We start from the raw sequence: 15,940 nt of genomic DNA, 5'->3' as shown, positions 1-15,940 counted from the left end.
GATGCCAGGGATTTTGATGATGGTAAAGTGATTGAATATCAAGGGGAGTAGTTAAACTCTCACTTCTTGGAGATGGTCATTACCTAGCTCATGTGTAGCATGAATGCTACTTGCCATTTATCAGCCCAAAGCTTGGACATTGTCCAGGTCTTGTTGCATGCGAGCACGGACTGCTTCATTATCTGAGGAAGTGCAATCATCAGCGAACATTCCCACTTCTGAACTTATGATGGAGGGAAAGTCACTGATAGTTGGGCTGAAGACACCGCCTTGAGCGACATCCTGCAGCGATGTCCTAGGGCTGAGGTCATTGGCCTCCAACAACCACAACCCTTTTTCTTTGTGCTAGGTATAACTCCAGCCGGTGGAGTTTCCACGATTTCCATTGACTTTAATTTTACTAGGGCTCCTTAGTGCTATTCTTGGTCAAATACTGCCCTTAATGTCATAAGAACATAAGAAATAGGAGCAGGAGTAGGCCATATGGCCCCTCAAGCCTGCTCTGCCATTCAATACGATCATGGCTGATCCGATCATGGACTCAGGTCCACTTCCCTGTCCGCTCTTCATAACCCCTTATTCCTTTATCGTTTAAGAAACTGTCTATCTCTGTCTTAAATTTATTCAATGACCCAGCTACCACAGCTCTCTGAGGCAGCGAATTCCACAGAAGAAATTCCTCCTCATCTCTGTTTTAAATGGGCCGCCCCTTATTCTAAGATCATGCTCTCTACTTCTAGACTCCATCAGGAAAAACATCCTCTCTGCATCCATCTTGTCAAGCCCCCTCATAATCTTATACGTTTCAATAAGATAACCTCTCATTCTTCTGAATTCCAATGAGTCTCTACCCTACTCAACCTTTCCTCATAAGGCAACCTCCCCTTATCTCCAGAAGCAACTTAGTGAACCTTCCCTAGTCAAAGGCAGTCACCTCACCAGGGTGCTTCTTCCAAGCGGTACTCACATGTAGGAGTACAGATTCATCAGTTGAGGACCCATGTTTGACCTGATGCTATAGGCATCGTTCCCCCTAAGCTGCCCGGCCACACAGTTCTCTGTTGGTCCTGCACAGCCTGGGACAGCCTTTTCCAACATAAAATTCTGCACTTGTGCGAAGCTGTGAATGGGCTGCACTGCCCCTTAAAAAGGGCTGCAGACCCCCCCAAAAATTAAGGGGAACATTAGCCACAGGGTCTGAAGTCAATGTTGAGGACTCCAAGGGCCTCTCCCTCCTCTGGTGTGTGCCAAGACATACCCAGGGATGGTGACTGAACAATTTGGGACATTGGTGGATATGATTGTCAGTATGTGGCTTGACTAATCTGTGGGACAGCTCTCCCAATTTTGGCACTAGTCCCCAGATGTTAGTGAGGAGGCCGTGCAGAGTCGACTGGGCTGGATGTGCCTTTGTCGTGTCCGAATCCAATACCTAAGACGATGCCAGGTGGGTCATCCTGTTTTATTCTTATTTCTTATAGTTGTTTGGCTTGCTAGGCCATTCAACCATATTGCTGTGGGTCTGGAGCCACATATAGGACAGACGGTGAGATTTCCTAAAGGATAGTGAACGAGTTGGGTTTTTAAGACAATCCGATAGCTTCACGGTCACCATTACTGATACTATTTTAAAATCTACAATCTAAGAGTTTTTATTGCAGATTTATTTAATTAACTGAAGTCACAAATTGCCATGGTGGGATTTGAACTGGCGTCTCCAGGATTAACATAACCACCAGGAGGTGGGATTAAGCTCAAAGACTTGAACCCATCAACAGAGTCAGAGCTTTTAACGTTTTAGTACACTTCATACAAACATGTCCTGTCCCCGGAGCAGCCCCGTTTGTCTGTCTCCGGGGAGGGACAGGGGCCGCAGGGACGAGACAGCCCGGGCAGGGGCCGCAGGGACGGGACAGCCCGGGCAGGGGCCGCAGGGACGGGACAGCCCGGGCAGGGGCCGCAGGGACGGGACAGCCCGGGCAGGGGCCGCAGGGACGGGACAGCCCGGGCAGGGGCCGCAGGGACGGGACAGCCCGGGCAGGGGCCGCAGGGACGGGACAGCCCGGGCAGGGGCCGCAGGGACGGGACAGCCCGGGCAGGGGCCGCAGGGATCCCTTTCCCCGCTCCCTAACCTGGTTGGTCCCAGGGTGCAGGGCGTGGCTAGCCATTAGGCCCGGCCGACAGCCGCTGGGAGTCTGTCACTACCCGGCCACAGGAGCGGGCCCTGCCAGTGCTGTTCCGACTGCCAGCGCCCGCCGCAAGGCGCCGTGTCGATCTGTCGGCCGGCGCCATAACTCACTAACTCACCCTCGCCTCTCTCCATCCTGCTCTGGGCCAGCGATGCTGATGCTGATGCTGATGCAAGAAACAGGACCGGAAGTTACGTTCACCCACTTCCCCTCCGCCTCACGTAGCTAGGAAACTGAACAATCGGCGGATGCAGCGCGCCCATTGGCTGTGTCCGCCGCAGCGTTCAGTTCACGTCACCACGTCTATCAAAGCGGGCGGGGCCAGTAGACTGGTAACCATGGAGACGGCTGGGCGGCAAAGCATGTGGTCCACTGAGCCAGCAGGTGAGTGCATCCCTCCTCAGCACCGGCAATGTGAGTGGCCGGGACTTGATTATACAGGGCATAACAATGCGAAGGTTAGTGACAGGCTTCAGCAACACATTGACTGGTGAAATGAACAAACTCATGGCAGATAACATTTAACAGAGAATTGTAAACTGATCCATTTTGGGAGAATGTGAAGGCAATATGAACTAAATGGTGCAATTTTAAAGAGGTGCAGGAACAGAGAGACCCGGGGTGTATGTACACAAATCTTTGAAGGTGGCAGAACAAGTTGTGAAGGCAGTTTTAGGCACCACGAAAGATTGAAGGCTTTGGCCAAAACACAAGCCGAAAGGAGGAATCTGCAACTCGGATGGCGGCCAACCGAGCAGCGAACCAGGGCGTCCGAAACACCATCCGAGTGACTGTAAAGAAAATGGAAGGAAAGACGACAATCAACCGGGACCTCTTCGTGAACAAAATCCTGCTTGAAACCTGTGGCATGAAAGTCGCGGATGTCTTCGCCTTGCAGGGCATCCCGAAGAGAGGTTACTTTGATGTAACCTTCAGAAACGTCACCCAATGCCTGAAATCCCTGAAGGATTGATGGAGGCGAGTGAACCACTATGGTCAATGCTGACTTGGGAACCACTGTTCATCCTCCCATCGCAGAGGAAGCGCTCTATCACAGTGCACATGTACAACCCCCACATCCCGGTCATTGATGTGCTGACATTCCTCGCCAGGTATGTCGATGGGACAGGAAACAGCATCGACCTGAAGGATTTCATGGGATTTGGACCAGCAAACGCCAGATCCAGGTCACCTTGAAAGTGGACCCCAGCGGAACCATCCTGCACCCCCCCCCTCCAGCTTCGCCATCGGAGGAAGTCAGGGCTACATGGTGTACGCGGGACAACCCAATGTGTGCCGGACCTGCGGGAAAGCAGGCCACGTGGCGGCAAGCTGCAAAGCAATCATTTGCCGCAACTGCAAGAAGGAAGTACACCAGACAAAGGACTGTAAAGAGAGCAAGTGCTGCACCTTTGTGGTCAGGCTGGACATCGGTACAAGGCCTGCCCCAAGCGGAATTTCCGCCATGCACAGGCGGCAAAGAACATGGTGACATGTGAGGAGAAAGCTGAGGAGTGCAACGCCCAAGAGGAGACCGACACTTCCCTCCCCTCCAAGACACTGTGCGAACAAACCACCGCCCTAGTCGACACTGACCGAGAGGAGGAAGGAAAGTCTGCCACGGCAAGCCGCCAGACACTAGCACCCAGCAGTGAAACTCCCCCTCCCCCCTCTTCCCCCCCCTCCCCTCAAGACACCAAGTCCATGGAAGAGGAGGGAGCAGAAGCAGAAGGAAAACAGGAATGGCAGCTCGTCAAGAAGAAGAAGGCGGCCCGCAAGTCAAAGGAAAAGAGGCCTCCTGCAGAAACGAGAGACAAAAGACGGCTACCGTTCGCGAGGGACAGCAGTGGCTGCAGTTCATCCGATGATGAAGGGCGAGGTAAAAGCCCCCACTACCACCAGCAGAAGAGGCGGCAAAACGCCAATGCGACCAGCGCAGTCCAGCTCCGGGACCCCGGGAGCAGTGATGTCACCGATGCACCCCTGCTCCGGATTTCTGGGAGCAACGAAGCAACAGATGAAACCCAGCTCCGGATTTCTGGGAGCGAAGAAGCAACCGATGCACCCCCGCTCCGGATGTCCGGGGGCGACGAAGCCACCAATGCACCCCGCTCTGGATCTCTGGGAGTGATGAAGCGACAGATGCACCCCAGCTCCAGAACGCTGTGAGCGACGACACCACAGCGGATTCACACAAGGAACAACCAACACCAGGCGAGGACAGCCCAGTTGCCATGGAGGACCCCCCGTCCACACTGCTGGCGTCGCCTGGTCGAACCATCCTCAAGGCAGAGGTCAACCCATATCTCAGCCAAGGTGCAGTCGAAAAGTTTAAAGTTAACCTATGTATACGCGAACAGGCCACAGGGCCAAAGGACTGCGTGTTCGAAATGTAATTTTTGGATTGTAATCACCAATTTAAAAATGGGTTTAAAGATTGCATCCATTAACATGCGTAGCATTAAGTCAACTACGCGATGTATTTGCCAAGGTCAAGGCAGACCTGCTATTCTTGCAGCCTGCCGCACTTCAGCAGTTACCGGCAGTGGTCGCAATGGTGTCCGTCTGGTTAGGAGGCAACGATTGCCGTTCCTCTGGCCTGGGCATTCTGCTGCGGCGAGGCCACTTCACCATCACTGAAGTTAAGGAGGTGCCGCCTCCTTGTAGCAGATGTATTATATAAAAATGTTCCTCTAAGGCTAATTAACGTGTATGCCTCGCCTCTCAGAAGCGAGCGGCTGGCCCTCCTCCAGCAGCTCCCACTGCTGCTGGCGACATCCAGACCGGTCGTTCTGGGCGGTGATTTCAAATGCATCATCGATGCGGCTGGACGATCCAGCAGAGCCGACAGCAAACTGGACGCCACATCCAAACTCCTGATGGACGTGGTAAAAGATGCCAAGCTGTGCGACATCTTCAGCAACCCTGCAGATGGAGCACCGCGCAGATACACCTGGTCGAGACCAGACAGGTCCGTCCGTTCCAGAATAGACTTCCTGTTTGTGTCCCACATGCTCAAGGTCAGATCCACCGACATCACGCTGGTGTTCTTCTCTGACCACTGCTTCCTACTGGCTGACTGCCTCCCACAGGAAGACCAGAAAGTTGGCAGGGGATATGGAAGCTCAAAGTGAAACTGTTGACCCCGGATAATGTTGAGGAACTCAAGACAGATTACAAAGGTTGGAGAACCGTAAAACCCCTCTGTGATTCCCCGATGCACTGGTGGGAAACAATTAAGACAAACATCAAGAGGTTCTTCATCCTCAAAGGTGTTCAGGAGGCGAGAGGAAGACAGAGGGAATTGTCCCAACTCCAGAAGAGTATGCAAAACCTGCTCCTGCTGCAGTCGATGGGGGTCGATGTCGCGGAGGAACTCCAAGAGGTGAAGGGCCAGCAAGCCTCGCTCTTTGCCTCAGAATCCTCCAAAATCATTTTCCGTTCCAGCGTCCGCTCCAGTGAGCAGGATGAGATGTGTTCACGTTTCTTCTTCCAAAAAGGTACACAGGGGGAGCCCTGTGATCAGCAGCCTAAAGGAAGAAGATGGCTCTGTGACATCTTCACAGCCCGGCATGCTGAGGATCAGCAAATCCTTCTATGCCGGGCTGTACAAGTCAAGCCCACACCGCGCGGCCTCCCAGTCTTTCCTGTCGTCTATCTCAGAGGTCTTAGACCCTGGATGAGATGAGATGACAAAGGCTGTCCGGTCCCTCGCGACGAGCAAAACTCCTGGAAGCGACAGCTTACCGGTCGAGTTGTATTCGGCTCTGTGGGACTGGATGGGCCCAGACCTGTGGTAGTGTACGGGGGTATGCTTCTGGCCGGCAGTATGTCCGAATCAATGAGGAAAGACATCATCACCCTCATCTACAAGCAGAAGGGGGAGAGGGAGGAAATCAAAAACTGGCGGCCCATTTCGCTGCTCAATGTGGACTACAAGATCCTGTCAAAGGTCAACGCAAACAGGGTCAAGTCTGCTCTGGAGCTGGTGATCCACCCGGACCAGACCTGCGCTGTCCCCGGTAGGAAGATCTCTGATAGCCTATGATAGCCTCGCGCTACTCAGGGCTACAATTGCCTACGTGCGGGACAGGAGGGTGGACACCTGTTTAATCAACTTGGACCAGGAGAAGGCCTTTGACAGGATATCGCACACGTACCTGATGGACGTGCTCTCCAAGATGGGGTTTGGGGAGGGTATCCGCAATTGGATCCAACTGCTCTACACAGACATCAGTAGCACAGTTCTAATCAACGGGTGGGAAACTGAAAGCCACGTTCTTTAGAAGCTGGTCCGACCGATCCTTTATTCCTTTCACCGTGAACTCAGATTACCTGAAGGTTTTGGGAATATGGTTCGGAGCGGACGGGCCGTGTCAAAAACTGGAAGGTGCGTATCGCTAAAACTGAAAGCTTTCCGATCAGGTCTGGAGTTAGGCTGTCCCCTCTCCTCTGTCTTGTTTGTGTGCTGTATCGAGCCCTTTGCCGAGTCCATCAGGAAGGATGCGGGCATTAGGGGGGGTGACAATCCCAGGCAGCGGAGGCGCTCAGGTCAAGACCTCCCTGTACATGGACGACGTCACCGTCTTTTGCTCGGATCTGCAGTCGGTCCGCGGATTGCTCACAATCTGCGACCAGTTTGAACTGGCCTCGGGAGCAAAGGTCAATCGCAGCAAAAGCGAGGCCACGTTCTTTAGAAGCTGGTCCGACCGATCCTTTATTCCTTTCACCGTGAACTCAGATTACCTGAAGGTTTTGGGAATATGGTTCGGAGCGGACGGGGCGTGTCAAAAACTGGAAGGTGCGTATCGCTAAAACGAAACATAAACTGGGATGGTGGAAGCTGCGCTCACTCTCCATCGCAGGAAACCTGGTCCTCGGGAGTGAGGTGCTCTCACTGTTGTTGTACGTGGCGCAGGTCTGGCCCATACCCCGCTCCTGTGCCGTGGTAGTCACCCGAGCCGTCTTCCACTTCGTCTGGAGATCGAAAATGGACCGTGTCCGCAGAGACACGATGTACAAATCTCTGGACAAGGGGGGAAAGGACGTTCCGAACGTGGCCCTCATCCTAATGGCCACCTTTGTGTGCGGCTGCATCAAGCTGTGCATAGACCCTTCGTACACAAACGCCAAGTGTCAGTACGTGCTGAGATTCTATCTGTCCCCGGTGTTGCGAAGGATGGGTCTGGCCAGGCTGCCGCGGAACACTCCGAGCAGTTGGACCATGCCTCAGCTCCTGTCCTTCGTGGAAAAGTTTTTCAAGAAAAACACTTTTGACCACAAGGCCATAAAGCAGTGGTCGGCACGCAAGGTCCTGGACGCCCTACAAAAGAAGGCGATGATGGATTCTGTCGGACGGTTCCCTGAGCAGACTGTCGAACTCGTTTGGCAGAATGTCTCATCACCAGAACTTTCACACAAGCACCAAGACGTAGCTTGGTTGGCGGTGAGAAGGGCCCTACCCGTCAGATCCTTCATGCACAGCCGGGGTTTCAGAGACACGGCACTCTGCCCCCGAGTCGGCTGTGGTATGGACGAGACTGTCATCCATCTCCTTCGGGATTGCCCCTTTGCAAGGCAGGTCTGGAAGGAGATGCAGTGGTTGCTGTCGAAGTTCATCCCAAGCAGCGCCGTAACACAGGACTCTGTGCTCTACGGACTGTTCCCAGGGACACACATCAAGACAGACATCACCTGCTGCTGGAGGGCCATCAACTCGGTGAAAGACGCACTTTGGTCTTGCCGAAATTTGCTGGTCTTCCAGAGCAAGAAGATATCCACGTCTGCGTGCTGCAGACTGGCGCAATCCAAGATCCAGGACGCACTAAAAATTGGTGCAGTTGCCGCAAAGGCATGGTGGGGAAGAGCCACAGTTTAAAGCCCTTCCGCCACGATAAACCCAGGGGCTGAAATCAGTATAAACTCCCCTCGGGCTGTACTTGTAAACCCTTGTATACATAGAGCACCATGATCTGAAGACACCTATGCAGTGCCATGTATAATGCAAGTTCAGCAACTGTTTAGTAATGTATGTTGTAAAGAAATGTAACTGTACCCTCACCCCTTTCCGTGTGCCGTATAGTGCCACATGTAATGTCATTTGATGACTGTATTACAATGTATCCTGGATTGTATTGAATTGTACCCTGAAATGTAAAGCAAGCAAATGTATTGAACGGAACTGCCGTCAGCATCCAAATGTATTGTACGGAATTGCTGACCGCATCCAAATGTACTGAACTGCCTTCCAATGTATCGTGCAAATTTTTATATGAATAAAGTATATATTTTGAAATTTAAAAAAAGGCAGTTTTTAAAAAAACTTTAAATGGGATCCTTGGCTTTATTAATAAAGGAATAGAGTGCAAAATCAAGGAAGTTATGCAAAATCTTTATAAAACATTGAGTAGGCCTCAGCTGGAGTATTGTGTTCAATTCTGGGCACCACACTTTAGGAAGAGGGTGCAGAAGAGATTTACTGGAATTGTCCCGGGATGAAAGACTTCAGTTATAGAAACATAGAAAATAGGTGCAGGAGTAGGCCATTCGGCCCTTCGAGCCTGCACCACCATTCAATAAGATCATGGCTGATCATTCACCTCAGTACCCCTTTCCTGCTTTCTCTCCATACCCCTTGATCCCTTTAGCCACAAGGACCATATCTAACTCCCTCTTGAATATATCCAATGAACTGGCATCAACAACTCTCTGCGGCAGGGAATTCCACAGGTTAACAACTCTCTGAGTGAAGAAGTTTCTCCTCATCTCGGTCCTAAATGGCCTACCCCTTATCCTAAGACTATGTCCCCTGGTTCTGGACTTCCCCAACCTCAGGAACATTCTTCCTGCATCTAACCTGTCCAGTCCCGTTAGAATCTTACATGTTTCTATGAGATCCCCTCGCATCCTTCTAAACTCCAGTGTATAAAGGCCCAGTTGATCCAGTTTCTTCTCATACGTCAGTCCAGCCATCCCAGGAATCAGTCTGGTGAACCTTCGCTGCACCAGCAAGAACGTCCTTCCTTAGATTAGGAGACCAAAACTGAACACAATATTCCAGGTGAGGCCTCACCAAGGCCCTGTACAACTGCAGTAAGACTCCCTGCTCCTTTACTCAAATCCCCTAGCTATGAAGGGCAACATACCATTTGCTGCCTTCACCGCCTGCTGTACCTGCATGCCAACTTTCAATGACTGATGAACCATGACACCCAGGTCTCGTTGCACCTCCCCATTTCCTAATCTGCCACCATTCAGATAATATTCTGCCTTCGTGTTTTTGCCCCCAAAGTGGATAACCTCACATTTATCCACATTATACTGCATCTGCCATGCATTTGCCCACTCACCTAACCTGTCCAAGTCACCCTGCAGCCTCTTAGCGTCCTCCTCACAGCTCACACCGCCACCCAGTTGAGTGTCATCTGCAAACTTGGAGATATTACACTCAATTCCTTCATCTAAATCATTAATATATATTGTAAAGAGCTGGGGTCCCAGCACTGAGCCCTGCGGCACTCCACTAGTCACTGCCTGCCATTCTGAAAAGGACCCGTTTATCCCGACTCTCTGCTTCCTGTCTGCCAACCAGTTCTCTATCCACATCAGTACATTACCCACAATACCATGTGCTTTGATTTTGCACATCAATCTCTTGTGTGGGACCTTGTCAAAAGCCTTTTGAAAGTCCAAATACACCACATCCACTGGTTCTCCCTTGTCCACTCTACTAGTTACATCCTCAAAAAATTCCAGAAGATTTGTCAAGCATGATTTCCCTTTCATAAATTCCTGCTGTCTTGGACCGATCCTGTCACTGCTTTCCAAATGCGCTGCTATTTCATCTTTATTAATTGATTACAACATTTTCCCCACTACTGATGTTAGGCTAACCAGTCTATAATTACCCGTTTTCTCTCTACCTCCTTTTTTAAACAGTGGTGTTACATTAGCTACCCTCCAGTCCATAGGAACTGATCCAGAGTCGATAGACTGTTGGAAAATGATCACCAATGCATCCACTATTTCTATGGCCACTTCCTTAAGTATTCTGGGATGCAGACTATCAGGCCCCGGGGATTTATCGGCCTTCAATCCCATCAATTTCCCGAACACAATTTCCCGCTTTATAACGATATCCTTCAGTTCCTCCTTCTCACTAGACCCTCAGTCTCCTAGTATTTCCGGAAGATTGTTTGTGTCTTCCTTCGTGAAAACAGAATCAAAGTATTTGTTCAACTGGTCTGCCATTTCTTTGTTCCTCATTATAAATTCACCTGAATCTGACTGCAAGGGACCTACGTTTGTTTTCACTAATCTTATGTGGAGAGACTGGAGAAACTGGGGTTGTTCTCCTTCGAGCAGAGAAGAGGTGTTCAAAATCATGAATGGTTTTGATAGAGTAAATAAGGCAAAACTGATTCCAGTGGCAGAAGGTTGGTAACCAGAGGACACAAATTTAAGGTGATTGGGAAAAGAACCAGAGACGACATGAAAGATTTTTTGACTGAGCAAGTTGTTGTGTTCTGGAATGCACTCCCTGAAGGATGACGGACGTTGATTCAATAGTAACATTCAAAAGGGAATTCGATAAATACTTGAAGGGGAAATAAATTACAGTGCTCGGGGAAAAAAGCAGGGCGGTGGAATTAATTGGGTGTACCAAAGAGCCGGCAGAGACATGATGGGCCAAATGGCCTCCTTCTGTGCTGTATCATTCAATGGAGACCACAGACAGCTATTGTATCCTGGGTGAATTTTTCTCAATAGCTGAGGTTAGCGGGTAGAATTGTAAACACCTGATTGCAACTTTTGAATGACAGTTTTAATGTTGCAAGCAGGGCAAACTGAACAGTCCAGTCCAGTCCCATGGATGGCCGCCCAGTCACTGTGACAGAAAAAGACATAGAAACATAGAAAATAGGTGCAGGAGTAGGCCATTCGGCCCTTCGAGCCTGCACCACCATTCAATAAGATCATGGCTGATCATTCACCTCAGTACCCCTTTCCTGTTTTCTCTCCATACCCCTTGATCCCTTTAGCCGTAAGGACCATATCTAACTCCCTCTTGAATATATCCAATGAACTGGCATCAACAACTCTCTGCGGCAGGGAATTCCACAGGTTAACAACTCTCTGAGTGAAGAAGTTTCTCCTCATCTCAGTCCTAAATGGCTTACCACTTATCCTTACACTATGTCCCCTGGTTCTGGACTTCCCCAACATCGGGAACATTCTTCCTGCATCTAACCTGTCTAGTCCCGTCAGAATTTTAGGGTGCATTTTTCTTTGAGTTACTCTGCACCCTACCGTTTCCCACTCCATATTCCCTATTGATGTAAATGCAGGATTTTCCATTTAAAATAGGTAACAATCACTCTTATTTTGAAGATGAAAGTAGACTGGAAGAATATGAAGACAAGGGTATTTTCTTCAGCAATAGCTAAAGATACCTTTGTGGTCATCACAAAGCATGGATACAGTGTTGCTACTAGAATCTTACAGAGAATGTCGCTGGTATCTTGAAGCAGACCTCCAGATGTCTGAATAGATCAGGGTAGAGTTGGCAACTCTGGTTGGATGTATTCTTGGAGGTTTTATGACATGACTTCCCATCTCTAACTGCTCCACTCTATACTGCTGTTATTGATCGCCCGACAGTTAGATGTGGCCCTTACTGCTAAGGGGATCAAGGGGTATGGAGAGAAAGCAGGAATGGGGTACTGAAATTGCAAAAATGATCAGCCATGATCATATTGAATGGTGATGCAGGCTCGAAAGGCCGAAGAACCTACTTCTGCACCTACTTTGTATGTCTCTATGACACGTATGTTCTCGTGTGCACTGCCTTCCTGCTTCAATTGGAAAGCGAACATAATCTTTATTATCCAATTTGATGATTCTCAACTGTCTGCCAAACAGCCTAATTTGTCTGGGGAGGTCAGACTGCAGGCACATCTCTGGAGCCTGCTTGACCCGTGCAGCAGGAAGCTGAGGTACTCACCCACCACGGGGCCCAGACACCTCATCATCATAGGCAGTCCCTCGAAACGAGGATGACTTGCTTCCACGCCAAAAAGGGATGAGTTCACAGGTGTTTCAATGAAAGACCTAATATTCCAGGTCCCGAACTACATCTTGGAGGGTGGAAGATGCCTGTGCGTGGATTGTTTTAACGTGTGGTGGCTGTTACACACCAGTCACCACACGGGCTTGACAGAGCAAGGTCTTGGTCCAGTGGCAAGGATTACCCAAGACTAACTGGAGACCTGCTGCACGGATCTAGTGCGCACACATATCGCAGTGTGGGCTGGCCCGTGCTGTCCCTGGACCCTCGCCTCTTCTGGGCCCCAGTCCCTTCCCTCGACAGACACTTCGCCCCTCCTGCTGTGCCTGCCCGTACTGCAATCAGTGACCTGACTTTGCAGCTGTCGCCCTCCTGCAGTGGTATGCTGCCGCACGTTGCTCCCTCTGATGGCCCGGCCTGCTGATGGTCTTGCAGGCCGGGACTGTGCCGATTTCCTCATCCATGTCCTCATTGTCCCCTGTGTTGGGCCAATCTGCTCTTTTAAAAAAACAAAATAGATCCTTTCAGAGTCCAGGCCCCTCTCTCCCTGATCTGGAACCTACTCGTGGGTCCCACAACTGCCCAGTTGGAGACGAGTGTAACTCACTTGGTGCACCAGCCTTTACCAATATTGTCATGTATGTAACCACAATGTAACTACACTGTATTACTGTATACACTCAACCTAGATGCACACCTTGACCACAAGGGATGAACTTGTGGAAGACAATCCTTACCTGATCACACAGGTATAAAAAGGGAGGTCCCACGCAGGGTCATTGTCTTTGGAGTCCTGTGAATAAAGAGTTAAGGTCACAGAGTGACCTTGTCCCCAGAATGTGCCTCGTGTGGTTTCATGCTGCAGAGTAAGGACTTTACCAATATGCTGGATCCTGACTGAGCCAATGGAGCAGGAGCACCAGCCTCAGCTCCACCCTCCTAATTTGCTTCGTATAATGCAGACAGAGGCACTGAACCTTGCAAGGCAAGTCTAAAATTCCCAGAAATAACAGAAACTTGGCGGGACACCAGCAGTACCAGTGAGAAATGTTTGGCAAAGTGGTACCACAGAACCTAACACTTCCGTTCTGTCCACAAGTGTGACCCTGAGCACCCCATTGCTTGCCACCTCGAATATGCTGTCCCACTCTCACTCTGACTTCTCCCTCTCTGATCTTCTACACTGTTCCAATGAAGCTCAACACAAGCTCAAGGAACAGCATCTTATCTTTCAATTCGGCACATTACCCTTACAGCCCTCTGGCCTAAATACTGACATTTTAATAACTTCACACCCGAATTTTAGCTCCCACTTTCTGCACAGTAAGAAATGGTAGCGCTGTAGATGGCCATGTTGGCAGGATTAGCGAGGCGTGTTAACACGGGCTGAGAACCCTCTGAACACATGATGGTGGGGCAGTCTGCTTGCACTCTTGGTATCGGCCAGCGTTTTTATTCCTCACCTTGTTCTGTTGCTTTTTAAATGCAGTTCTTCTGTATTGTTTCTAGTTCTGATGAAGGATTGAACTGTAAACTTGTCTGTTCTCTCCACAAATGCTGAGCTGCTGAGTGCCTCCAGAGGTTTCTGTTTTTGGATTTCTAGCCTTTGCTGTTTTATGCTTTCTTTTTATGTTGCATAAAAGGTATGACCTTTCTGTTCTACTTGAATTCTTAGTGCTCAGACTAAAGACCGAAGGGATATGGTAAGAGGCCATTTTTAATGCTGTGAGCTCTAACAGATTCTCTAAAGCATTGATCTTGGGGAAGTCCAGAATCAGGGGACACAGTCTTAGGATAGGGGGCAGGCCATTTGGGACTGAGATGGGGATAAACTTCTTCATTCAGAGAGTTGTTAACCTGTGGAATTCCCTGCCGCAGAGAGTTGTTGATGCCAGTTCATTGGATATATTCAAGAGGGAGTTAGATATGGCCCTTACGGCTAAGGGGATCAAGGGGGATTCCCCCACAGTGCCAATTCAATTTGCTGCTTTAATTTCATCGCCCCTGATCCTCTCTGCTAGAACCATGAAAGCAGGAAAGGGGTACTGAAGGAATGATCAGCCATGATCTTGTTGAATGGTGGTGCAGGTTCGAAGGGCCGAATGGCCTACTCCTGCACTTATTTTCTATGTTTCTATCTATATAATTAAAGGACGCACTTATTTGCACTGCCAAAATGGCCACCATGCTCCACCCGTTGTCTATGATTGGTCCCCTTGGAGGATAATCCACAACTGAAGTTTCACAGGAATGTGTAACTGGAAGCGTCCATCCCAAGGTCTCACTGACTTTGCAAATTGTAACTCGATCCACTTTGACTTTCTGAAGTGACAAGAGGTCAGAGCTCCCCAGAAGACAGCAAGGACCAGCCAAAGTACCTTACCCCAGTCCAAGAACTTCCCTCCCCCAGCCGAAGTGCCTTACCCCAGTCCAAGTACTTCCCTCCCCCAGCCGAAGTGCCTTACCCCAGCGCAAGTGCATCCCTCCCCCACACCCCCCCCCCACCCCCCGCCATAGATGGGGCAGGCATTGTGGATTGTTAACAGGTTTATTGGGTACAAAGTGAATAGAGCCAGTGTCGTGACTTCTGAATATCATCCACTCCCTTGTAGGGGGTTGGAAGAACGTGATCATCTTCCCTGAGTTCCTGCTCTCCCCATCCAATTCTCCCCCACCCCCACCCGTGTCTCTCTCTCTCTCTCCCCAACTTTTCACTCTCCCCCACCCCGATCTCTCTCCACTCCCCAGACTCTCTCTTCCACCCGCCCCCGGCCTCTCTCTCTCTCTCTCTCTCCCCCCTCAGCCTCTCTCTCTCTCTTCCCCACCCCAACCCCAGCCTCTCTCTCTTCCCAGACCCCCAGCCTCTCCCCCCTCCACCTCTCTCTAACACCCCCAGCCTCTCTCCCGCACTCCCCCAGCCTCTCACTCTCTCTCCCCCAGCCTCTCACTCTCTACCCTCCGCCCAGCCTCTCACTCTCTACCCTCCGCCCCCGCTCAGTCCCTCTCTCTCTATTGCTCCCTCAGCCTCTCTCTCTCTCTCTCTCTCTCTCTCCCCGCCACCCCGGCCTCTCTCCTCCCCCAACCTCTCTCTCTTCCCCCCGTCCCTCCCCCACAGCCTCTCTCTCTTCCCCTACCCCACCCTCTCTCTCCCCCCCTCCCCAGTCTCTCTCTCTCTTCCCCCCCCCACTCCCCAGCCTCTCTCTCTCCCCCTCCCCCAGCCTCTCCCTCCCCCCCAGCCTCTCTCTCCCCCGCCAGCCTCACTCTCTCCCCACCCACCCAGACTCTCTCTCTCTCTCTCTCCCCACCCCACCTCTCTCTATCTCTATCTCCCCCAGCCTCTCTCTCTCTCTCCCCCCAGCCTCTCTCTCTCTCTCCCCCCAGCCTCTCTCTCTCTTCCACCCCGCCATCCTCCCTCTCTTCCCCCATCCCCTCTCTCTTCCCCCCGCATCCTCCAGCCCTCTCCCCCCTCACCCCATCCTTTCTCGCTCTCTCCCCCAAGTCTCTCTCTCTCTACCCCCCAAGTCTCTCTCTCCTCCAAGCCCACCCTCTCATTCTCCCACCCCTCCAGTCTCTCTCTCCCACCCACCCCCAGCCTCACTCTCTTCCCCCCCCCCCAACCCCATCCTCTCTCCTCCCCCATCCCCATCCCCATCCTCTCTACCCCCCATCCTCTCTTCCCCCCCAC

At 51.0% G+C, this 15,940-nt stretch overlaps 1 protein-coding gene across 1 annotated transcript in view; it reads right to left on the bottom strand.

Annotated features, from left to right (window-relative positions):
• Nucleotides 1–2,405, bottom strand: part of cars1 (cysteinyl-tRNA synthetase 1) — a 105,616-nt gene extending 103,211 nt beyond the window's left edge. Inside the window, exon 1 of the mRNA XM_070898758.1 lies at nucleotides 2,308–2,405. Within this exon, the coding sequence (XP_070754859.1) occupies nucleotides 2,308–2,323 (16 nt within the window). The 5' untranslated portion in view covers nucleotides 2,324–2,405. The remainder of the gene's footprint in view (nucleotides 1–2,307) is intronic.
• Nucleotides 2,406–15,940: the final 13,535 nt, after the last annotated feature.

The sequence above is a fragment of the Pristiophorus japonicus genome, chromosome 14, assembly GCF_044704955.1.
Source record: "Pristiophorus japonicus isolate sPriJap1 chromosome 14, sPriJap1.hap1, whole genome shotgun sequence".
Taxonomy (NCBI): domain Eukaryota; kingdom Metazoa; phylum Chordata; class Chondrichthyes; family Pristiophoridae; genus Pristiophorus; species Pristiophorus japonicus.
The sequence above is the reverse complement of the archived record's forward strand: the minus strand, read 5'-3'. Positions and strand labels throughout refer to the sequence as shown.